This window comes from Toxotes jaculatrix, chromosome 3 (assembly GCF_017976425.1).
Source record: "Toxotes jaculatrix isolate fToxJac2 chromosome 3, fToxJac2.pri, whole genome shotgun sequence".
NCBI classification, from domain to species: Eukaryota; Metazoa; Chordata; class Actinopteri; family Toxotidae; genus Toxotes; species Toxotes jaculatrix.
Genome location: NC_054396.1, coordinates 2,996,639 through 3,022,421, shown reverse-complemented (window position 1 = coordinate 3,022,421; position 25,783 = coordinate 2,996,639). Strand labels below are relative to the sequence as shown.

At 40.7% G+C, this 25,783-nt stretch overlaps 1 protein-coding gene across 3 annotated transcripts; it reads left to right on the top strand.

Annotated features, from left to right (window-relative positions):
* On the top strand, window positions 1-22,743 carry hdac11 (histone deacetylase 11). Of its 3 annotated transcripts, none has more exons than XM_041034834.1 (11): window positions 1-185; window positions 634-690; window positions 815-963; window positions 2,301-2,401; window positions 3,412-3,528; window positions 11,871-11,913; window positions 12,339-12,415; window positions 13,284-13,346; window positions 18,264-18,360; window positions 19,505-19,683; window positions 20,724-22,743. In XM_041034834.1, the coding sequence occupies exons 2-11, from the start codon at window positions 659-661 to the stop codon at window positions 20,898-20,900; spliced, it is 1,035 nt and encodes a 344-aa protein (XP_040890768.1). In that variant the 5' UTR covers window positions 1-185; window positions 634-658; the 3' UTR covers window positions 20,901-22,743. The 3 variants fall into 3 exon arrangements, with proteins under 3 accessions (XP_040890768.1, XP_040890767.1, XP_040890769.1); XM_041034833.1 differs by having other exon boundaries at window positions 634-693; XM_041034835.1 differs by having other exon boundaries at window positions 174-185; window positions 634-693; window positions 880-963.
* The last annotated feature ends 3,040 nt before the right edge of the window (window positions 22,744-25,783 follow it).

Here is a 25,783-nt window from a genome sequence, read left to right as displayed (position 1 = left end):
AATAGGGAACAGGGAATAGGGATACTGTCAAAGAAACACTGTCCAGAAAAGACGTTTGCTTTCAACTTGCTACTGTCAAATAACCCAAGCTCAGCCGTGTCGGGGAGGACACACGCTGACACTCTCCGCTGATTGTTTATTTCCAGCAGCTATTCGGTGACTTGCGTTATTCCACACAGCAGCAGGTGAGTTACATCGGCTGTTGGTAGCTTGTGTCGCCTCACACTATTTCAGGCCGTTTCACACTGCAGTTCTGGTAACGTTTTTGTTGACGACGGTAAAGTGAGCCCAGATAAAACATTAAAAACCTGCGTACACATGTATAGAGGGTGTGTGTGTCTCCGGAAACATCTCCCTATGTTGTTGCGTCTTTGGAAATGTACACATCGCACTGCGCATGCGCGAGAATCGAGCTTGGATTCATGTAGTTCACCGTACCCATTCTTGCACAAGCAGCAACGAGGATAACGTGCAATTTCTACACACTAAGTAGCTAAATTAAAGCATTTTAGGTGTTGTTATTATAGTTCATTATAATTGTTGATGTTATGAGAGTGACTGTAAATCTTAACATCTGTCACAAGTGTGTGAATTTCACTGTCAGGTCATATTTTATCTCCCTTTTTTCCCTAGATAAATGTAGCAATGCCTGAAAAACATGTCTCACAAAGAAGATAGTGGAGGGAAAAGGAGGTGAGTGGCACAAACAGCATGAAAGTTCCACTAGTGCTTATTAAGTCACCGGGGAAATCACTTCATGTAAATGTAATGCAGCAGTGTTTTGCTAAATACCTTTCTGACTGTCTTCTTTCAGCGCTCATTGCACTGAATTGTATGCCAGCGTCCCTCTATCATGTCTGCCCATTGTGTACCACCCAGACTACAACATCACCTTCATGGGCCTTGAAAAGCTCCATCCATTTGATGCTGGGAAGTGGGGGAAAGTCATTCACTTCTTAAAAGGTAGGGTGAGAAAGCAGGGGGCAGATGGGGAGGACATCTCCCCAAGCTGATATATATGGAATCACTCAGAGAGGATCAGAGAGGCATAGAGAGGTGGAGAACAAAGAGGAGAGAGAGGGGAGGTGAGGTGTAGTTGTAGAGGGGGGGGGGGGGGGGGGGGGGCAGAGCAATAGAACACAGATAATTAAAGAAAACTCCCCATGGGAGTCTGTGCAGGTACAGTAGATGAGGCCCAGTGCAGGTTTCAAGGCCAAGGGAAAACAGTCGCTGGCTAACTGGCACGACTTCACATGATGTTGTTGTCAAATTGCACCACGGATCGTCTTTGCTATAGAAAATGCCGTTCACAGCTTAATGAATTCACTAAACCTTCAGAAGTTAAGAGTGCAAATAAAGAACTGAGCCTCTGCTGACAGAGGAAAACCTTGGATTTTCTAAATTTACCCTTGCAATAATTGAAGAAAAAGCAGATGATATTGCAGATTTAACCAGCATTTTTAGAAAAGTCCTACAAAGGAACATGTTGTGTAATAGATTTTAATGAGCCCTCCGTGTGACATTCAAAATCTGAGGCGGAAGTTTTTAAAACACAAGGGTGTAGGAATCTGTGTTCAAGTGGTCCAAGAAAAAAAAAAAAAATACAACAGTCCTTCAACTGAGCAGCTAATGCTAGTCAAAAATAAGATACTTATAAGAATCTTGATACAGTAATAATTATGTGACCCTGAAATTCAAAGCCATACATTTTGTAGCATTATAATCATGTTAAAGTCACGTTGCTATGGAGCATGTGAATTGTTAATACTGTAACTGCATTTGGAGAATTCAGGGTTGGCCGGGTCTCTTGCAAGAATCTCATTTTACAATTATTTAACCAGTCTTACTGCAGGTTACTGCAATATGTTGTCAGATATAGAATTGTAAGGGGCTGAATGAAATGGCAACAATTTATATAATGATAGCTATCGCACCTTCATGTCAATACTATATCTTGCAGTATTTACTGAAGTACTTCTCTTTACCGAAGAGAAAGGATTCATTGTAGGAGGAAACAAATGCTAACATAATGGTTAAGTTTTAACTGAGTAAAACACACTCACTCTCACTTAATACCAGGGTGAGGACATTGTTGCTTATTTTCACCTTCATGAACTAGAACATGAACCTGTTTATTGTTGTAGGACTGGGCAATTGTGAAAGCTAGAATTTATAATTGTCCTCTTTTTTGGAAATCCAGCATTAGTGTTATGAAAATAAAGGTTTATCTTACAGTCTTTCATGTAACAGCATGTTTTTTTTTTCTGGTGCCTGCCAGTCACTGAATGTTTCTGTCTCAGAGGAGCAGTTCATCACTGATGGGAACATTGTGGAAGCCCTTGAAGCAACTGAGGAGGATCTGCTGGTTGTTCACACCAAACGCTACCTCAACAGATTAAAGGTAGTTTTTCTTTTTTTTTTGTTCCCTCAACACTGCCAGCCTTTGGTGCATCTCTCATTATAACGACAGGGCATGTTCAATACAGTTCTTCATCTCTTGACTTCATTTTCTTCTATTGCTCTTCTGTGTATCACATGCAACACTCAGAAGCACTGAGGAATTGAGGGGTCCATCAGGATTTCATTGATATAACTGTTATTAAACTATAAAATAAGTGTATGTTCCCATTTTATAATCGTATTAATGTGATTTAAAGCAAACAGTGTGTTGTCTGGGATTTTTCCTACTTCACTTTTGACTTTTTCCATCTGTGATCGTAATGCAGGCGGTAGCATAAGAGAACAGGGAGTTCTCATCAGAATGCAGTGGATTATCCCATGGGGGAATTAGTCCTCATTCAAATCAATCATGTCAAGCATATTCAGAAGATAGCACCTCTCTGAGTCCTTTGAGTCAGTAAGAGTTTTCGCGCTTTTAATTTATCAGCCCCAGGAGCTGATTAGGATCCTTGTTTGTTTTGCCTTCGGGAGTGGATATGCGAAGTTGCAGTTCAGTTCTTTGTGGCCATTTCATACAGTTTGTGATACAGAAATACCAAGATGTGGTTGCAAATCTCTCATAAAAGAATGTCTGCAGCTGGAAAAATAAAGCTGATAACAGTAGTTCTATCATGTTCAAAGGCTGTATTTATTCTCTCTCCCCCTCTACTGCATGCAGAACCAAATCTTGGAGGGCTCAACAGAGGTACCTCTGTACTCTGCCATGAATTTGCATTATTCTGTGCTGTCATGTTTAATGTGAGGGTCGAGGCTCAATCATAAACCTCCCTAGCAGCATTAGTGTGGTCTACGTCTTTTATATCCAATCCACATGTTGAAAAAAATGTTTGGCTTTCTGTGATTTTCAGTCACCTTAGGTCCATCTGTGGTTTTGTTGCCGAATAAGTGATAGAGTCGTAGCACCGAGAAACATATTTATGCTGCCTCTAATTGTGTTCGTTTTCATTGTAGTGGTCTCTGGTGGTGGCAACAATCACAGAAATCCCACCTCTCCTGTTTCTGCCTAATTTCCTGGTGCAGAGGAAGGTGTTGAGGCCTTTGCGGACACAGACAGGAGGGACAATAATGGTAGGTACCAGAGGGCCTGATTTCTCTTTCGTGTGTCTTCATGTTTGTAGCTGATAATATTTCCATATTTTTCCCATCTTCGTACTGTCCCCCTCATTTATCAGAGGAAGAAATTGAGATGATATTCTGTAGTGTACCACTATCAAAAAATGATGTTATCCACTGTTGTCTCTGTTGCTTTTATCAAATAACAAAAGCTCTGCGGGTCCATCAAAGATAACACATTCCGCCCCCAGCACCAAGCCATCATTGTAAATGGGCTAGGTTACAGACTTTGAAGGCAATTTCACAAAAACAGCTTTTAACGTCTTAAATATTAGATATGGACTTTAACTATTTCATCATAATCTTTAACTTCCTTGTTAAACATCCAGGATTCATAACAAGGCTGTGTGAAAGAAATTGTTGCCTTTCCTTCTTATGCAACATAAATAAATCATTTTGATTTTGTACATGAGATAAAGTTTAACAGCTTAAGAGCAACACGATGATCTTGGTGTCAGGCTATAGTATTAAAAATATACAGCTATTGACATATGAAAATGGATAGGTGACATGACAAAGAAGCCCCCCCCACCATGTAACCTAGAAGATGTGCTATGATTGATAGAAGATCTGAGGAGGTAGTGGTTGACGCCTTACTGTCCAGGGTCCAGCAGTTTTTTGTGTAATAGATAATAAGCTGATTAGAAACCATCAAGTATCTATAGAGGCAGAAATTCCTAAACTAATCCTGTTTAGAATGAAGTTAAATTGCAGCTATGGTGGATTTTATCCCTGTAATTCTGTTTAATACTAGCACTGTTAATTTCTATAAGATGTACAACACAACACATAGGAGTTTATCTCCTATGAAAACCTGAAAGTGATTGTGTGTGTCTGACTTTCCATGAGCCGAGCCTCTCTTAAATGTAGAGTCTCAGGTTATCTGTGTTGAGTGTTTGTCTGAGTTTCCTCTCTGTAAAACTCTTGATTGGTGTCGTCCTCTTTAGGCAGCTCACTTTGTTTCCAGTGGAGCATGAGGAGACACTGGGATCCATCTCTGTCAGTCTTTTAATGCAAAAAGAATAATGAATAAAAAACAGGAAGCTGCACAAGTATGGCCACAGACTTGGACAAATAAGGCACATTGTATGGTTTTCGGTACATATGCTTGGTATAATTACAAATGATATCATAGATTTAGCCTGATCCCAAAGGTCTTCACACTAAAAGGGATGAATTCTGGGACTAATGGTTGATGGAGCTGTGCAGATGAAATTAGAGGGCTCTAGCAAAATATGCCTGGTACTCTCTGTTACACTGAGTGCTTGTTTTCCCCAGACATAGTGGAGTGTTGAGCCATGGCCAGAGTGTGTGCATACATGCTAATGTGTGTTATTACTCGTCCATCAGAGAGCCCTATTGGCATTTATACACAATCTCTCCAGCTCATATCTCCTCCCCTCAGGCGTCCTACACGCTGAGCTCCTGGAATACATGGCAAAGAAGTCCTCTTTTTCATTCGAGAGAGAAATCTTGACCTGCCTTTTAAAGGAGCATCTGCCACTGTGCATGCATCACCATTCCTCTCAGTGAATAAAACATACAGTATGGAAGCTTCTGTGGGATTTCCTTGAATGTATCTGACATCTTTCAGCTATTAATGATCTATTTGATCACATTTTCTCTCAGTCCTTGAGAACAATGCACTGGTTTGAAGGTGTTGTAACCATATTCCCAAAAAATTCACTTTGTGAAGTGTGTTAGATAAGCCTTCAGTGGCTTCTTAAGAGGATGAGCCAGTGGAGTGAGCAGCCCTAAATAACCACTTCCTCATGTGTAGCCATGCACATCAGGATTAGATTGATCAACATGTTGTCTCTTTTTTTCCCTTCGGAAAAATGGAGTAGATTTAACATAGCGTGGGGCTGTGTGATGATTCCCCAAAGAAAAGTGAAAATTCCTATTATTTTATGGCTAAATGTGTGCTCCAGGATTTCTTTAGATTCAAATTTAAAGGGACAGTTTAGCATTTTGTATAATACACTTATTTACTATTTTGAGAGTCAAATGAGAAGATCCACCTCTGTTTAGGGGTGTGCCCGATTCATCGATTCATAGATTAATCGTGACGCGACACTTGACGATTCAGAGTTGATTCATAAATGTTCAAAAATCGATTCTTTTAATAACGGAAGGAAAGTGCAGCGGTCGGAATGAAAAAAAAGTAGCGCGTGCCCCCCTGGACATATTATGGGGCCCTATGATTTCCGCGATCACTGAATCGCGGAATTGGCCGACTAAAACGGAATCTATTTTTAACGCGAAATATCGCGGAATTTGACATAATTTGAGTGCAATGCTGTTTTCGTGTGGAATAGGAACGTGTGTCAGGGGAAAACTGCAAACTGAGGGAAGCAAATCTGGGTGGCACAACAAGCCCCTTCCACAGACTAAGTCCCTCCCCCTTCAAAACAATGCAAGCATGGCGAAGCGGCTGCCTATGGCTCTGTGTACGTCGGCGAAAAAACTCTGTACTGAGGGGTTAGCGCCGAGTGTTGCATATTCTGTCAACACTCCGTTGACTGGAAACGTAAGAATACGCACAGTGACCATATAGTGTCCAAAATCCTTATGAGAAACAATCTGGCTGACGTGCACATATAGTAAGATTTAAAAGGATTACTTTCTGGACATGTAAATCAAGATATCATACTGTAATAGAAGTGGAAATATTGTCAATTTCCTTTCCCTGTTTTTTCTTTTCTTTTTTTAACAGATATTTTTTTCATGTACATGTTCATAATAAAATAATCAAATCAGAATCAGAATCAGAATCAGATTTATTGGCCAAGTTTGTACATACAAACAAGGAATTTGACTCCGTTTTTTCTTCCTCTCTTGCGGTACAACAACAAAAACAACAACAACAACAACACACAACCGACGGAACACTAATGGTGCAATGGGACAGTCTGAATGTGGGTAGTGCAATTTGTCCAGAATATAACTATATAACTATTTACATATACATATATATTCAGACTACTAAAAATATATATCCAGGCTATTGAGTGAAATAGTCCAGGTTATAGTGCAAAAAAAGAGACGGTGAAATGAGGTAGTGGAAAATGTGCAAAGATGCTGAAGGAGGTAGTGGGAAAAAACAGTCACATGTTCATCAGAGCCACAGCCTGGGGAAAGAAACTGTCCTTGTATCGGCTGGTTTTGGCGAGCAATGTTCTGAAGCGCCTGGCGGAGGGGAGGAGTTTAAACAGTTTGTGACCAGGATGTGAGGGGTCTGCAGAGATGTTTTTAGCACGGTTCCTAACTCTGACCTGGTATAGGTCCTGTATGGAGGGCAGGTCGGTGCCGATAATCCTCTCTGCAGCCCGGATTGTCCGTTGCAGTCCAGTCTTATCCCGTTTGGTGGCTGATCCAAACCAGACGGTGATGGAAGTGCAGAGGACAGACTGGATGATGGCGCTGTAAAAAATGATCAGCAGCTCCTTAGGCAGGTTAAACTTCCTGAGCTGACGTAGGAAGTATAACCTCTGCTGAGCCTTCTTTCTTAAACAGTCAATGTGGGGGGTCCACTTCAGGTCCCGGGAGATGGTGGTACCCAGAAACCCGAAGGATTCCACGGTGGACACTGTATTGTTCATGATGGTGAGGGGGAGGGAAGTGGGGGGGTTTCTCCTGAAGTCCACTGTCATCTCCACTGTTTTGAGCAGGTTAAGCTCCAGGTGGTTCTGACTACACCACAGGACCAGCTGTTTCACCTCCTGTCTGTAAGCAGACTTGTCGCCGTCCTGGATCAGTCCAATGACAGTGGTGTCGTCTGCGAACTTCGGAATTTTCACAGATGGATCACTTGAGGTGCAGTCATTAGTATAGAGGGAGAAGAGCAGTGGGGAGAGGACACACCCCTGGGGGGCACCAGTGCTGATGGACCGGGTCTTGGATGTGATTCTCCCAAGCCTCACCTGCTGCTGCCTCTCCGTCAGGAAGCTGGTGATCCACTGACAGGTGGAGGCGGGCACTGTGAGCTGGGAGAGCTTCTGATGGAGGAGTTCAGGGATGATGGTGTTGAACACTGAACTGAAGTCCACGAACAGGATCCTTGCATATGTCCCTGGGGAGTCGAGGTGGTGCAGGATGTGTTGCAGTCCCATGTTGACTGCATCATCCGCCGACCTGTTTGCCCGGTAGGCAAACTGCAGGGGGTCCAGCAGGGGGCCAGCTATGTCCCTCAGGTGGTTCAACACCAGTCTCTCAAGGCGGGGGGGGGGGGGGGGGGGCTGGGGCAGTGGGGGAGGTGTTGCAGGTGGGTTCTTTGTGTGGCCGTGAGGTGTGAGAAAGTCCTTATCACACCTGCAGTAGAAGGTGTTCCTCAGCCAGTCTGGGATCTTCCGCGGGGTGGGGGGATGGTCTCCTGTAGTTGGTGATGTGATTTAGACCTCTCCAAACTGATGCAGAGTCATTTGTTGAGAGGCTGTTTTTTAGCCTCTCACTGTAGCTTCTCTTTGCCACTCTGATCTCCTTGGTCAGTTTGTTCCTGGTCTGTTTAAACAGGGCCTGGTCCCCACTCCTGTAGGCCTCCTCCTTGGCCTGGCGCAGCTTCCTCAGATTGGGGGTAAACCATGGCTTGTTGTTGTTATATGTGCAGAAGGTCTTGGTCTGCACACACATGTCCTCACAAAAACTGATGTACGATGTCACAGTGTCCGTAAGTTCGTTGATGTTAGTGGCTGCAGCTTCAAAAACACTCCAGTCAGTGCAGTCAAAGCAGGCCTGTAACTCCAGCTTTGACTCTTCTGTCCATTTCTTCACAGTCCTAACCACAGGCTTAGAACATTTTAGTTTCTGCTTGTAGGTTGGGATGAGATGAAGGAGACAGTAATCAGAGAGCCCTAGTGCTGCGCGGGGGACAGCGCGGTAGGCATCTTTCAAAACCGTGTAGCAATGGTCCAGTGTGTTTGAGTCTCTGGTGGGACATTTGATGTGCTGCCTATATTTAGGAAGCTCACGTGTGAGATTTGCGCTGTTAAAATCCCCGAGAATGATAATGAGGGAGTCCGGGTGTTTTCTCTCAGTGTCTGATATCTGGTCGGCAAGCTGTTGTAACGCATGTGTTACGCAGGCTTGGGGGGGGATGTAAACACCGACCAAAACAAACGAGGAGAACTCCCGCGGAGAATAAAAAGGTTTGCAATTTATGAAAAGTGTCTCTAGGTGAGGGCTGCACGACTTTTCTAACACCGTGACATCTGTACACCAACCTTCGTTTATATAGAAGCAGATTCCACCACCTTTCGTTTTCCCTGAGAGCTCAGTGCAACGGTCCGCATGGAAAAGTTGGAAGCCCGGCAGCCGTAATGCGCTGTCCGGGATGCGCTCACAGAGCCAGGATTCAGTGAAACACAAGGCGGCGGATCTACGAAAGTCCGAGTTGCTTTGGTTGAGCAGCAGCAGTTCATCTATTTTGTTCGCCAGGGAGCAGGCGTTGGCCAGGTGAATAGACCTGGCCAACGCCTAGGTCTGGCCAGGCCAGGTGAATTCAACGACCTGAATTCACCTGGCCTGGCCAGGTGAATAGACCTGGCTTGACAAGCGCTCCTGCTCGTTTCCCACGACGGCGTCTCCGGCAAATTCCATAGAGCGCTGCTGCGCCTCCGACCAAAATCTCTCTGTAAAACTTTCCGGATTGATGAAAGCTGGGGGAGAAAGATCTGGGGATGTCTCTCTGATATTTAGAAGCTCCTCTCTGGTGAAAGTGATCAGTGAGGGGTTACAAAAAGCTCCAAAAAAACACAAAAACACGCAAAGTGCAAGAGAGCGAAGTACCGAGGTCGCCATCCGCGGCGCCATCTTGATAATCATGTCAGTACAGCCACACAATATATATTTTTAGTATTATTATTACTGTTTTTAATCTACATCAATAAATGAAACAGGCATTACATGTGCGAGCTAATGCCTTTTTCTTCTTTTATCAGAGGAGTTAGAAAAGAGATAAACGTGTTTTACTTAAATGAATGGATATGTAAAAATATACATTATTTTACAAGTAACTGAGAAAAGAAACATTCTATGTGGGAAAAAAAGATTAATCGAGATGCATCGATAATCGGGGACTAATCGAATCGTAGCACTATGAATCGTAATCGAATCGAATCGTGAGGTGACTTAGATGGCACACCCCTACCTCTGTTCATACTGTATTGAAAAACAACAACTCTAAACCTATTTTACTGTATTTACAAAATGACTCCAAATGTATCTTGTGTTTTGACCCATGTTTGAGCAGAAATGTAAAAAATGTGATTTTTGAGGAGAATCACAAGATGGAACTGTTTTTTTATTGAACAATAGTTTAATCTTTTGTTAAAACAGTGCTACTGTACATTGTCTCCAGCCAGTGTTGCTGGATATGGTCAGTGAGCACAGGGGTTGGTTCTGAGTTCAGTACAGATACAGTGGTACAACCTCACTGTGGTAACATAATTTCAGGTAGCTGTGAACAGGTCACTGTGCCCTGCTGTTTTCATCAAGTAATAGCTGCAGTACCTAACTCCCTTTAATTACATAATTTGGCATTTATACATTTCTGTCTATGTAACAGCTACAGAGATTGTATCACAATGATATTATCAAATGACATTATTATTTTACATAATTGTTTTGTTCAAATTAAGGATTTCAAGCCAATTGTAAAGGTAACAAAATGAAATATTGAAATTATTCTAAACATTCAGTCTGCAGTGGAAATGGTATTAAAATTATCTGGTGGTCTAAAAATGTAAATTATAAAGCATAAATATGATTTTTAAAAATGTGCAGCAGTAGTTAATGAGCTTTAAAGGTGTTGCAAGGAATTATTTTCTACTTTAAACAGAGCCAGGCTAGCTGTTTCATCATAAGGGGTGGGTGCATTGAAGGCTAAAGGTCAAACCACCTAAAGGCAGCAAGGAAATGAAAAAGGCCTCCACATTAAAATCTGTGATTATAATTCATTTTAACCCCCTAGACGCTGAACAGAAACACCCAAAGACCTCCAGGAGCCATTACAGTGGCAGGAAATTGGATTGAAATTGAAGTACCTGCATTTATGTATAAATTTGTCCAACAATATGGTCATATCTTCATCTAAGCTATAATAATGACTAAACACAATACATAACAAACAAATCATTGCATTGTTCTCCTCCACACTGAATGCATCATTCAAACATTCACCGTGTACAGTAGGATGATGAAGGTGAACCCCTAGGTTAATGACATCAACAAAAGATAATTGGAGTCGGGAGCTAGCAAACCTGGAGTGCAATCAATGAAACAGGATTGGTGGAGTGGGTTATAGCTAGTTTGACCCACAAAAAAAAAACACTCAGAGATCTCAGAAGATTTACCAAGAGTTGTTGATCTGCATAAAGCTGGAAAAGGCTACGAAGTTAGATAAACTGTCTATAAATGGAGACGATTTAGTGGCAGTGGCTACCATCTTTAGAAGTGGGCACTCAGCTAAGGTGACTCCAAAGGCAAAACACAGCACAGTCAATTAGTTAAGAACTCCAGAGTAACAGCTACAGGCCTAAAGCTGGCTGACATCTCTGTTCATGAGCTATATGCAAATCATGGCAAGGTGTCCATAGCAGGACACCACGGGAGAAGTCGCTGCTCTCCCAAAAATCAATCAATCAATCAATCACTGTTCATGAGAAGTTTGCAAAAAGGACTTTGACACTCCACAATACTACTGGGTTTACAGTGCTTTGGGAGCTGATTAAACTTAGTTTGAATATTTTGGGGTCAGCATTCAGCACTATGCGTGGTGTAGAAAAAAGCACTATATACCAACATGAACACATGAAACAAGGGTGAACTACAGTTGAGGGGGGTCATGATTTGGGACTGCTTGACTGCCCCAGGGGCCTGGACAGCTTGCCAACATAGAGGGGAAAATGAATTTGCAAGTTAATCAAGGTCCTGAGTAGGACAATGATCTTTAACATCAAAGTGGCTTCAAACAAAGATGATCCACCTTTTGGAGTGGCTCAGTCAGAGCCCAGACCCAGCAGAGATGCTGGGGAATGACCTCAGGCAAGGTGTTCACACCAGCTATCCTAAGAATGACTGAAGCTGAAACAGTTTTGTGAGGAACCATAACCCAGAATTCCTCTTGAAGTTTGTGCAGGTCTGATCTGCAGCTACCGAAAGCACTAGTTTGAAGTTATATTAATTGTTTGAGAGACTGTCTACTTTTTCTTGCATGTTTTTCTGAAATTGTGTATCACTCAGAAAGGGTCATATTCTATGTTGATATTAAATGTTGAACTGAAATCTTATTTTTTCCACAGGCAGGAAAATTGGCTATTGACCGAGGATGGGCTATAAATGTAGGTAAGTAAGTAAGTAAGTAATCCTTTCCATAAGACACTGCACCCACCAGCACCCTGTGCCTTAGCCACGACATCCACGGTGTACACTGCCTTCCACTTCTGTCCTGTCCTGACATCAATACCAGCTGGAGAGACTTTTTGGTTTCAGGATTATGGGTCTTGTCCATCAAGTAGCCAGACAACAAGCCAGGCTTCCAGGTCCTAGCTGGTCCCTCAGATGAACAGTCCCTTTCTGGTGTCAATACACCCATTGTAGTACCACAGGGGAACAGCAGCCATTTTTATAAGCAGCAATAAATTCAATAACAGCCTATTTTAAATGGCCAATTATGGTCATTGTGAATAATAGACTTTTCAGATGTGCAGTGGTCTGCTCAGCTTGTCTAATGGCCCTGTCACCGAGCCAATAAATTCTCTGTTTCCCAGGAGGAGGCTTCCACCACTGCTCCAGTGACAGGGGAGGGGGCTTTTGTGCCTATGCCGACATCACTCTGGCCATCAAGGTAAGACTGATGTTGTTTACAGTTTAAGCTCATTGGAAACATTCAAGCAGGAGAAGCCTATTTATCAGATTCAGTTAGAGGCCATTTTTGATTAAAATGAGGTTATGTAACCGTCTTTCTCTTACAAATGAAAAAAAGCACATTCATAAGCAATAAAAGACAACCTGCTTAATTCAGCACACACAGTTTTGCAGCTATATTTTTGTCAACAAATTTCATAAAAATACCAAGATCAACAATATTGCCTTTGTAATCAAAACCTAATTCAAACTTAGACTGCCATTGTTGTCCAAAAACTATTAAACATGTAACATGTAATGAAAATGGGCATTGTTTTTTTTTTTTTAATTCCATGTTTGATTAAAACAATTACTACTTTAGAAAATTACTGAGTGTTAGATAAGAAAAAAACAAACTATATTTGTGATGATTTAAACATTCATACATTGTTGGCTTTGGTCTTGTTGACAGTAAGAAAAAGATACAATAACACCAGTCTTATCCTTGAGGTTTCATTGGACCCAGTGGCTCAGTTTCCCAGAAAAATCCTAAAAATCCTCATTTTATAGCCCTTTGATTTGGGATTCTGTGTGGAGAAAAAGCCCTTTAAGACCAGAACCAAAAATGAAATGAGTAAAATGCCTACCATGCAGCTGTAACCTGTTAAATTATAAGCAAGAGTAAGAAACTGCTTTCTTCAAAATATGAGTATGAGCTTAACCAGGTTATTGTGGACATTTCTGTCTTGTCTTCCAATTTAAATGCAGTTTTATCTCACTAGTAGCAGTTTTTCTTTAAAATGCCTTACTGAGACTGTGAAAGCGTTATCTTCAGTGAGCAAGCAGATGTTTTCTCATTCATCTCTCAGTTTTTGTTTGAAAGAGTGGAAGGCATCTCCAGGGCTACCATCATCGATCTGGATGCTCATCAGGTAAGCCGATACCATTACCTCTTCTGTGTCAATGTACATTGCTGCTTAGGACCTGACAACGATGACAAGATAACCCCCCCCCCTCACCCCAATCAATGAGGCTCCCTGTGGGCCAAATTGGCCCTTATTGTCATATTCAGTGGAATGTATCTAAAAACATCTCTACTGGCAAATAGCTGAGAGCATACAGGCTTTGGATAGTGTTGGACTATCGCTGCGATCTCAGTAGTGTAGTCTGCAGTAATGTCAGCTGCTTGTATGTTTGGGCTTGTTGACCAGTTTTATGAGTGTTTTAAATATCTTTTTTTTTATTTTTTCACTAATCACTTATTTATTAATGCTGAGCAGTCATAAAATCAGTTAGGGTGCAGTGATTTGTAGTTGGACACAGTCTTACCTGACCAATGTACAACACAAAACTGTCCAACTCAGTTAATTGTGATTAATTGTATCCCTATTCTCAGCTGCCTGCAACTCAGAAGTAAGGGTTTACTGAGAGCAGTACTGAGGCTTCTAACTTTTTCTGCAGTCTATAATTCAGCGGTTCAGTTGTTGCTGTTTGTTGTTAGCAAATTATGCTATAGCAAAGGAGTAGTCTAAAACAATGTTTCTTATTCAGAAGCCAGTTTTTTCCCAGTTGCAAATCAAAGTAGGGTTTAAAGGATGAAGGAGAGGCTGCAGTAGGAGAGGGCCTGTGGTACTGCTGCACAGAGCCTCTGTCCTAACAACATGATTTCTTGGAGAAGCTTCTTTCCATCTGTTGAGTGTGCGTCAACTGTGATGTGATTGGCGAAGAATGATTATCATTCACCACACCCTCCGATTTATTTTCCACGTCAACAAACTCTTTTGCACTTTGCACTGCTGGACCTACATTAACCCCAAAATTGGCAAAGATGCTTAAAACAGGGCCCAGTTTCTCTGGGTATTTGTCACTCACTTTGACTCTGAATTCAGAGTTCAAGTAGAACAAAGAAATAATGCATGTCACATCACCTGATTATCATTTACATCACAAAAACATACAGAAATTAGAACCAGTGTGGCTCTATAATATATCTACTGTGTTTATATTGTACAGTATAAAGTATACAGTATACAGTATAAATTAGCTGCATATTGTGTTAATCAGGTCACCGTTGGTGGACTGCGCTCACCCCAGATCTAGATAACAATGACTCAACATTTTTGGAGGTGTGATTATCATATTTTAGTCTTACTTTGTCTTTTCCACATAATGACTTGTATCCAGCACCAATTAGCCCTGAGAACTGTGTTAACATCAGTGATGTGTCAAGGTTCCTGAGGTCTATGGCTGTATTCCAAAAATACAGCTTTATTCATTTTGAGCTATGGCTCATTGGTCATGATGCTCTTTTACCTATTGACAAGCAGGGGATCAATAAAGATGTGGAGTAAATAATTCATGAAGAAGAACAAAAGAGCAAATCTGCATGAAGGAATGGATGTTGGCCTGAAGTGGCCCTCTCAGCAGATAATTGGGCAGAGAGAAAATATTGGGGATATGCAGTAAAATACTAATTACGAACGGGAAGCATGACACTTAAAGTACTCTCTTATGCTCACATAAATCGAGGTAATGGTCTAGACAGGTGTGCTGCTCATTCACCCAGTCATCAACAATACTGTAATGATAATTTTAGGTTCAGTTTACAGTATAACAAGCTCAACCGGAGCCCTGCTGTGAGTTGTGTACATGTGACAAGGTGTTGTTCCAGTGCTATTAGTTCCATAAAATGCTAAAGACTGTACTTAATGGTTCTGATTGGGAAAATGATGTGAATCAAATACCGTGGCCTTCAGTCACCAGACCTCAACCCAACTGATCACCTATGGGAGATTATGGACATGTTAGAGAGTGCTCTCCACCACTGAAACACCAAATGAGGGAATATCCTTAGGAAAAGGTTTCTGGGAAACCAGGACAATCTATATCAAGGAGCACTGAAGTACTTTTGGAGGCTCATAGTGACCAAGCACATTACTACGCTTACCTACAGATCTATGGATAGGATTGGGGACAGCTCCAGTAAATACATAGCATCTGTATATACATCAGTCAAGTTTATCCATTATTTGTTTGTTTATTCAATATTCCCAATATCCCAATATGTCTAGAAATGTTTTATTACTACTGAGTTAGAATTGACATTAATAATAAATTACCATATATACTGTGTACGTCTAGAACATTGAAGAAGCTACTGTAGCTACTGATCATCACTTACTCCTCACCAGAAACATCATCATCTGGTAAAAACCCAGAAAAACATCTTCTATTCCTCTTAGATGATAAAGAAAATGTTCTGTCTTTTGAAGTCATCCTGCCCTTTTGATTATGTTTTGTTAAGTGGTGATAGATGGTTCTATCATTTTATACATATGTTTGAACTTAAAGGGAGAATATCTGTTTTAAAGAACTGAGGGAAAGGCCTGTTTGAAAGCTGCAGTGAAGGCTTTTAGTTGACATTAACAAATGGCAATGAAACAGCAATTCTTTATTGTACAGTACAATATGTGGGCAGAGGATAAAACTAGTAAGACTGCAGGCAGCAGAAGCTCAGGCAGCCTATATACTGATTCATAATTTCAGGCTGTCTTTTACAGGTGGAGCAGCATTCACTTACATGCTGATTTAGTCATTGTCTAACGTAAGCCTGTATGAGCTCAGTGTAATATAAGTTTGTTACTTTATATACAGTGCCTTGCGAAAGTATTCACCCCCCTTAGTGTTTGTCCTGCTTTGCTGCATTACAACCTGGAATTAAAATTGTTTTTGTGGTTGTGCCATTTGATTAATACAACATGCTAACAACTAAGGTGCAAAATATTTTTGACAAATGTGACAAATTAAGACAAAAAAAAATCTTCAGTGTGCATAAATATTCATCCCTCAAAAGTCAATACTTTGTAGAACCACCTTTTGCTACAATTACAGCTGCAAGTCTCAGGGTATTACCATTAGCTTAGCACATCTAGCCACTGGGACTTTGCCCATTCTTCCAAGTGGCTCTTAGCTGGCTACAAAAAGCCTTTGCAAGCAGTAATATCTGCCAAAGGGTAAGTTACTACATACTGATTAAGAGGGATGACCAAACGTTTGTGCAAGCCACAGTTACTAGTTATTCCTATTTTTTAAGTTCATGAAGTAAAAAGTTAAAAAAAAGAAAAAAAATTAAAATGCTTTTTTTAAATGTCTGTTTGCTGCAGTAGTTGTATTTACTTCTTTTCACTTGAAAAGAATCCACCACAAAATCCAAGTAGTTTGTGGTGAATTTCACAACTATTAACAACCAAAAGAAACCTACAAAACATGAGTGGGTGTATAGAATAGAGACATAAACATGGACATTTTGTTTATGGTGGTTTTACTGTTAGTTAATGTGACAAAGCTGCAATACACAGTTCGCTGCTCATTGCTTATTAGGTTTCTGGTGTTTCATGCAGTGAGTCGTTTTTGTTTATAGCTGACCTAAAGGTACAGTGATATTGGTGGGATGATGGGATACCTCCTTGGAAATGCTAAATAACATCATCACTGACTAATAAAGGGAGGTAAAGAAAGCTTTTTATTGCCCCATGGCACAAACTGACTGTGGGGGGGCAGGGGGTTGATGGAATTGTTGATCAATATTAAACCAACTCCTAAGAAGCTGTTAGAGTTTATTAAGTAATTAATTATCTAAGGTCCATTTATATGCTGTTGTCCCACTACCAGCAAGGGGAGCAAATAAATGAAGGTGTTAATGCTGATCAATTGGTCCATTCATCTGTCTTTCCAGCCCCTTGGCACCGCAAGAGATGCAACTTAACTACTGACCGTGGCCAGTTTTCCAAAAGCACAAGCAGAGCTCTAAAATGTTAGTCCTATTACCTACAGTATTAGAATTTTCAATGATAAGATGTCTGTGGTTTAAGTATGGAGTAAGAGACAGGAGGCTTAGCTTAGCATAAAGACTAGAAGTAGGGGGAAACAGCAACCCCCCCCCCCCCTTGCCAAAAATCAACATAGCAACACCTTTGTTCATCCTGTGCAGTGTCTCCACTGACTTTTACTTTTCTGTACAGGTTAAAGAAATGAAATAAAGCATGTTATTTAGTTAGCTTTAGAGGGATTTGTAGGTATGTTTTTGAACTTGTGACAGGGCTAGGCTAGCTGTTTCCCTCTGTTTCCAGTCTTTATGCTAAGCTAAGCTAATTGCCTCCTGGCTCTAGCTTCTTACTAAACACACAAACACAAAACTGCTATCAATCATCTCACTGAGCTCTCAGAGAGAAAGAAAATCTCAAAATGTTGAGCTATCCCTTTAACCATAACTCTAACCAGCCAGACCCCACATTAGAACAACATGATTTTTTTTTTCATAGAATTCAAGAATGGATTATACCCTCACTTAGGCATAATGCTCAGCTGACACCACATTTCCTGGCCTGTCCCATACATCCTGTTTTTTTTTTTTTTTTTCCAGTAATACTAGACTTGGCACAGTGCCTGATCTCCTCCTGACAGCAGCCAGACACTTTGGGTGACAAATGGAGGGAAGGAAATGAAAAGTGATGAAGTAGCCATGACTTTTTTATTAAGTATTTTAACATTTAATGCCTACAGATGACAAGGCTATTTATCCCTCATCTGCTGCTGTCACTCAGCACGGCACATCTCAGGTAAACAAATGGATCTGTGTGGCACCTGTATAGACCTTGGCACAGTCAAGAGATGTAGTGGACTAACAAAATGCTGTGAGTTATCAGCTTCTTTGTATTACACATGGACGAGGCATCGCCAGTGGTGAAAAACCAATTAGTTGATTCAGTTTGTTAGTGTTGGATGATGTGTAAAGAAGCAGAGACAGCATCAAAGCACTGAATGAAAGTAGTGGTTCTGCTCTGTTACAGGGAAATGGACACGAACGCGACTTTATGGATGACAGGCGAGTGTTCATCATGGATATGTATAATCGTTACATATATCCAGGGGATGGATTTGCCAAAAGTAAGTGAAAGCATCATGAATTTTCTCGTCAAAAATTTTTTTTACCTTAAATATCATAGTAATTTGCTAAGCATTAATGTCTTTTGACAAGTTCTCGCAGTTCTCGTGCTCTCATTTACCTAAATTTGATTCATCTGTGACAAAGTAAGCTCTCCATTCCCCCTGATGCCTTACTGGTGGTTTAGGTCGGACCACAGGGGGCTGCCTCCTCCAGTTCCTGCCTCTAGATGTCACTCAGTACCATTTTAATTATGCAGTGATTTCCCTCAGCTCTACCATTCACTCTATTAGCACTCAGCTGAAAATCTGCCACGTAGCAGACCATGCAACACCGTCATCACACAAATGAACCTGTCAATAGATAAAAGCTGATTTGACAGGGACCACATGCTAGCGTTTAACCCCAATACTCTATAGGCGAAACATCACAGCCCTGCCTTTAAAATACTCCCCATCCTCGAGCTGACTTCCTCTGTGCAATTAATTGAATTCATGACATTCTATAATCGTCTCTCCCCTTAGGAAAGTGAAATAAATGTACATTCTGGCTTGTTTAAGATAAAAACCACAGTCTTATTCTGCTTCATATTTTTATTCCTAGACACATGTATTCCGTTGTACCTTCAAAGTCCAAAGCTTACAAGCTTACAGGTTTTGACACTTTTTTGCTTCAAGTCTTTTTGAAGAACTAGACTTGGAAAAACTACCAAGAACTGTTTTACATGTTTATACATTGTTCTGTCCTGCTTTTGCAGCTTAATTCTGTTTGAACTTTGAAACATGAAGGTCTCCTAATTAACCTTTTTCATCATTAGCATTAATTATGGGAAATGCACATACTAATTAACTAAAGTGCTACTGCACTATTGCATATCAGAGGAAAAAAAAAAAACCCAATTACCTACCTGAACCTTAGTGAAAAACTCAGTTATCATAAATCCTTTGCTGTGCCTGCGTTGAAAGAAAAATTCTGTTACATCTAATACTGCAGCAATTACTAGTCTATATGTGAGCCCTGTGAATTGAGCTCAACATAACTGCTACTGTTTCATAATGGCTGATTTATTGGTGGCAACTGTGTTCTGTGCTTTTATGGTGTGGATGTTGAATACATCATTCCTGTCTCCATTATTCTGTCTGTCAGGAGCCATAAAAAGGAAGGTAGAGCTCGACTGGGGCACTGAGGATTCTGAGTACCTTCAGAAAGTAGAGCTCCACTCTGAGGGAGCTCTGAATGAGGTCCGACCTGACATCATCATCTATAATGCAGGGACTGATATCTTGGATGGAGACCCCCTTGGAGGACTCTCCATATCACCACAGGTACTGTACCTGCTGTGTCTCACACTCAATATAACATTCTTCTGGAAATGTTGATCAGCTACGAGAACAATTATTTTACTACAGTTCAACCTACAGCTGCATCCAAAATGATCATATAATCAACACCTCTCTAAAACTGTTTCAACCAAACCTTTATATTCTAACTGGCATGAAGGGAGGATTTATTGCAGGACTGTTGCATTTCAAACACTGTATCATGGAAGTGGCACCAATCTGTACCGTGTTTTTGTGACAATACACCTGTTAGTTAATGTTGTAGTCTGTTTACTCCTTGGAAATCTACTTAAGGGCTGACGTTGACTGTTTTTTATCTGTTCTGCTGTAATGGCAGGAAAATATGTCTGGATATAGAACTGGCAGGCTCAGATGGGTCAGGTCACGTGAGCACTTCATGTAGCTAATTTGTCAGGAAATTTAAAAGCATACTGAGAGCTGATCTGAATGAGCCAAATCTGGATTTATTACTTCCTCTGGGCAGATATTTCCTGCCAGTGATCCTGCAAATTCCAGAAAATAATAAAGCAAATAAGGCGAATTTGCAGAATGTGTTAGTGGGGATGGTACAGTGTTACAGAGCTAATTTGTGATTGCAGCTGGTAAATGGCCCGGGAAAAAAACACTCTTGGTTACTGTAGCTTTAATAATTATTTAGTTCTGTTTGAACATGTGTATCTGCCATACCTAACAATGTTTGAAAGAAGTTGTCGTGCTACAAATTGCTCCGTAATAAATGATATTTTTGACAGAAGCTGCTCCCACTCAGTCCCTCGACAGACGGGGGTGTATGTTTCTTTTCAGTCCCCTCCCATATGTGTGGCCCTGTGAGGCTTAGTGCTCCACAGTGGAGCAGTGAGATATGGGAACAATCAGGCCTCTTGCAGACCTCCCCTTCCCCCTCAGGGAAGGAAGGCAGCGTAGATAGAAACGTTAGCCAGCAGTTTCACAGAATTCACAGAAATTCCTAGTACTATCTGAAGCCGTGGGTAGACTGACAGCTCTTCCTTCCTCCTCTTTGCCAGGGCATTGTAAAGAGAGATGAGATTGTGTTCAGGGCTGCGAGACAACGGGGCATCCCTATACTCATGGTGACATCTGGGGGATACCAGAAAAAAACAGCTCGCATCATTGCCGACTCCATCCTCAATTTACATCAGCAGGGCTTGATTGGAGCAGAGGCTCTGGAGGGGCGAGTATGATGGGTATGATGTGCAGCTCTGGACCTGCAGGATCAACACTCACTGCTGTGTAACACTCACAGGTGTGACCTCTGCCGCTGTGACATTTGAAGGCAGTAACTTCATATTGTGCAGTTATTGTGTGACAGCTTCAGTAATATTGTGAGGAACGCGTTTGGGTTTTTTTTTTTGTTTGTTTTCTATCTTTTGGGGGGCGGGGGTAAATGCTTGGTTTTTTTTGCACATATACAACAAAAAAATCACAGGCTTTGTTAATTTTATATGAATAAGGTGGCAATTACTGAAAGGGACTAATCATTCAAAGGCAAAAATTGTACTCAAAAACACTGTCTTGACTGCCGCAGATTTACTGTACATAAGCTCTCACGTGCAACAAAAAGACTGTTTAAGTTTTAATCCGTTGGAGAACGATGGGTTTATGTTTAATGTATGTTCAGGGCTGCAAAGAGGTATTCTTTCATCTCAGGAAAAGTATTGTCATTAGTGAAGGATATGATATATTAATAGACCATGAAATGGTACAGAAGTCTGATGTTCCTACAGATACACGCTAAGTATATTAATTATCCTCCATCTGAGTTTATGGTTATGGGGGTGAAAAATAAAGATAACTCCTTGTAGAAATTGTAACTATCAAACATAATTTTTAGTGAAGTTTAACCTTATTACAGAAGCTAATTTCTTCTTCAGTCCTCATTAGCACTTTGTTTTCTAATTTCTAGCACAAATTGGTGTTTTTCGCTTGATAATATTATAATCATTGTGGAGTTAATGGTGTTTGATTAATCAAGTTCAACCATTCATGGGTTCTTGTACTTAATGCACTTGGTGCTTTAAATCCACTCTGATATGTACAGTTAATGTTTACAGGGAGTATCTACCACTGTAGATACTAAAGTTTTGTCTCTTTAAGTCTGAACAGATTAGAAAAAGTAAAACATGTGACTCTGAGCACTTTAACTGGTGTATGGTGGAAGAAGGTTCACCTACATTCCTAAACTCCTGAAAATCAAGGTTGGTTTTTGCAATGTGTTCCTGTCGTCTAGAGGTGTTCAGTGATTAAAGAGCAGGCCTTGTCCAGTGGAGCTTTTCATGGGTTTTAACTTTGATTGTTTTCTGCAGTGAGACATTCAGAAGTCCCCTAATTACACATGCAGTGGTTGTCTAAAAGGAGACAAACAAGCTCTTTAAAAATTAGAATCAAAATGATTAATGCAGCAGCAGGAACAAAAGCCTTAGTGTTGTGCCCTTTCCTTATTTGTAATATATAAAATAGATATCAGAATGCGCAAGTGTCACCAAAAAAAAGTCCTACAGGAAAAGAAACACCCATTCAGACAGACATTCAGACTGATTTTAAACAAACTTACCCTGGTCCAAGACCAGACCTGAACCACCCCACACGTTACTGATTTGTTTAGCAATTTCAATAGGTCAGGTACTGTTCTCATTTATGGCTGTTTCCTAATGGAGACTACTACAATTGGCTGCTTAGCAACATTCATGAAAAACAGCAACAGAAATGTATCCACAAAAATGTTGATGCAGCCATACAGATTGTTGTAACTTGACTTAAAGAAATTCTTAACTCAGCAAAACTGCAATGATCGAGAATTATTCTAAGTGATCCTCAAAACCACTACTGCAGCTTCCATGTTAACTGACAATAATATAGGGTAAAACCAAACAAATGAAACCCCACTCCTAGGTAGAAATAAAGTGTCAGACTGTCAGACTGAAAGAATGAAGTGCAAAGAAATTATTTGTCTAATAATCAGTCTGAAACAACCCCCCAGGTTAACCAAACTTACCTTAAAAAAAAAAACAAAAAAAAAAAAACAAATGCAAATAGTAAAATTTGTGAAAATTTTCATCATGGTTTCCAGATGTTTTCACCTTTGGTTGAACCTCCAAATAGAGTGGTTTAGATAAGCTGAATACACTGTTGGCTCACTTAGGACATGTCTGATTGTCTGACTGCTGATGTTTCTCACCCCATCAGACTTTGTTGTATCAATGTTATAATAAATTGTAATTATCCTTTAAACCCCTTAATACTAGATTTTCATTCTTCAAAAAGTCAAACCCATGAAGTCTCAGTTTCTTTTAAGTTTTTTAAGTTTTTCTTTACCCTATTGTGTAATTTAGGTTAAATAAATGAGTATATTTTGTATTCAGATGTTGTCTTGGGAAGCTTTAGCTGTACTAACTGACTTCCTTGGGGACAGTAGTTTCAGGAGGAGGGACGATTGCACACGTTTTCACACTTTAAATTAGTACTCAAAGAGTTGTAGACATCAGTCTGATATGTCCTGTGTTAGGACTGGCCAGAAAGCTCAGGGAGAAGAATTAGACAAGAATTAGACAAAGCTGTTGACCAAATTAGAAGAGATGTTAATGTTGCTGTGAATGTGGCCAGTGGATACTTTTAATAATAAAAGCACCTCCTCTGTGGACTTTACCTGTTGCTACATTGGATGCATTTCTCTGTTTTGCAGCTGAGAGGGCCTGAAGTGGCAGCTGGCAGGTGCTGCTGTAATGATTTTCTAATGTATTTTCACATTAATTTTGTTCTGCTGCTCTGGCTACACTCTACTGTTTAAAAATAAATAAATAAAAAAGTTAGGACTGGAGCACAGACTCATGATCATGTAAAGGATTAAAACGCCTGTCTTTGAACAGCATGAAGAGCAGTATTCGGTGCGTATCCAGGAAGCTGCTTGGACACATTCATAATGAAACTGCAAGAGGCGGGCCATATTAGCCATGTCAGTGCTAATTAGCTAAAGCCTTTGATCTGGTGTGCTGCTTTTGAATGCGGCTGAAAGGTTTAGCGCAGTGATATATTCTGAGTCTACTCAGAATATATCACTTACTGTGTGCAGACCTCCTTAATCCCTGATGTGATCCCTGATTCCAGCTCATCTGCTCCTTTCTGTGTCATCCAGCGTTTTAGCCATTTGAGTTGATTGAATGTTGTGTGCCAAAAATAACACTAAAATCTTCAAAGTTGTACTGTATATTTTTTTGGCGTGTTTGTGGTTTGTGCTGACAACTAAAAACTACGTCTATGCATTCATAATGACACTGAATAAAAGTTGTAACAACAAAATGTCTGTTTTGCCTTTTTTTTCCCTTTGAACTTCCCATGCCAGAAGCACAGTATGTTTGGAAAACCATTATACTGTAGTTGTTAATAGTGCTGCTGCTGTGTAGTTCAGCATTTCTCTGGATTTTCCATTGAGTACTGCTTGTCTCATACGGGTGTTCCTAAAGCCCTGCCCCATATGATGTAATGACAATCTCACACATGCTTGTACCAGTGACACTATCTGTTTTAGCTTCACTGATGAACTGATATCACTGAATGATACTGGTGAGGTTTCAGGTCATTATCTCACAGGTAGTTCATTCACCTGTACAATGGCATGCATGTAATACACAGTCCTACAATGGTGTCACACTATTCACTGATCAACATATGGTATGCAGTGTGAAAGCTGACACAGAACTGGATTACCTAGCTAACTAAGAGGGCGTCATCATTGCTACATGTCAGAAGTGCACTCAGTGAGTGATGGCGACGGTGTCTGGATAACGATCAAACATACATAACGTGCACACGGATAATGTCTCACCAGCCTATATTAGCCTATTAGCTCACAGCTAACATTGTATGGGTGCAGAGCGATATTTAGTACTTCTGTGCATTGATTGTGGGTTTGGAAACTTCATCACTCAGCCTGTGCACACTTCACCTTACCTCATGGCAAAGCCGTCACTATCATTGACTGCAGGACTGTATTATGAATATCTGTCAGTCTGTACTGTTAGTTAAACCATAGACTGTATAAAACATGGACGTAGCACCTGTGACGTCACACCCTGGTTTCGGGCAGTCGGTTTTGTGACCAAAACATGGGCATTTGAGATGCGCCATCTTGGATTTTAGTGGGAGTGTACTTTCCATATTTGGCAAAGAGGCGGTTACTCTACGGGTCAGCCGGCCGAGAACCTGGCCACGTAGCTCGGAGCAACCGAGCGAGCTTAAGGCTAATCAGCTAGGCTAACAAGCTAAGCGGCAGCTACACGCAGCTACATCCAGCACATGACAGTCTCCGAGTCCGACCCGACTAGCTCGACCCCGTACGACCGCGACACACAGCATACAACAGAGATCATAATGTTGCTGCTGTGTTTTAAACATGACTGTTTCAGATAGAGAGGTTTGAGATGGAGCTGCAGGGTTTGGTGGAGTTGTGGGGGGAAATTTATTTCTAGCCTATTATTTAACTGTGAAACAATGTCATATTAATATATTAAAACGTTAAAACATTATAATTATTATTGTCATTATTATTAATGATAACAATAAAAAATAATGATAATAATAATATATTAAAGTGTTTAATATTTACTGGCTTTCACCACTGCCTCCACCCACTATCCAGTTACAGTTACAGCAGCACACAAACAACAGCAGCCGCTTACTGACGGAGCTGCTCTGTCCATGCAATGTCGGATTTTTAACCGGGTTAATCGGGTTTTTAAACAGAAAAATGAGACGAAATAAAATTGAAGCCAAGTATTTCCACAATAAACGGACTCTGAGAGCACAGAACACACCACAACAGCGTTCCTAACATTAGCTGCTCCGGTCCTCTATCTCTATCAGCAGCGACCATAAATCAGCAATTAAGTCATAAGCCAGCAGCAAAATATGCTAATACATGCTAATTAGTGCAAACATCCAGGTAAAATAGTGAGAAATTTACTTACCGAAAAATCTGATACACAGACTCCTTCAACAGTAGGTTAGTACAGTCTACACTACAACAAGCCATACTGTTACAACAACCTATCCGAACATTGGAAAACAAACA

Coding starts and splice junctions, on each gene's coding strand:
- hdac11 (XM_041034833.1), top strand. CDS start 659: ATGTCTCACAAAGAAGATAGTGGAGGGAAAAGGAG. Junction 13,347..18,263: donor TCGATCTGGATGCTCATCAG/GTAAGCCGATAC, acceptor GCTCTGTTACAG/GGAAATGGACACGAACGCGA. Junction 18,361..19,504: donor AGGGGATGGATTTGCCAAAA/GTAAGTGAAAGC, acceptor TCTGTCTGTCAG/GAGCCATAAAAAGGAAGGTA.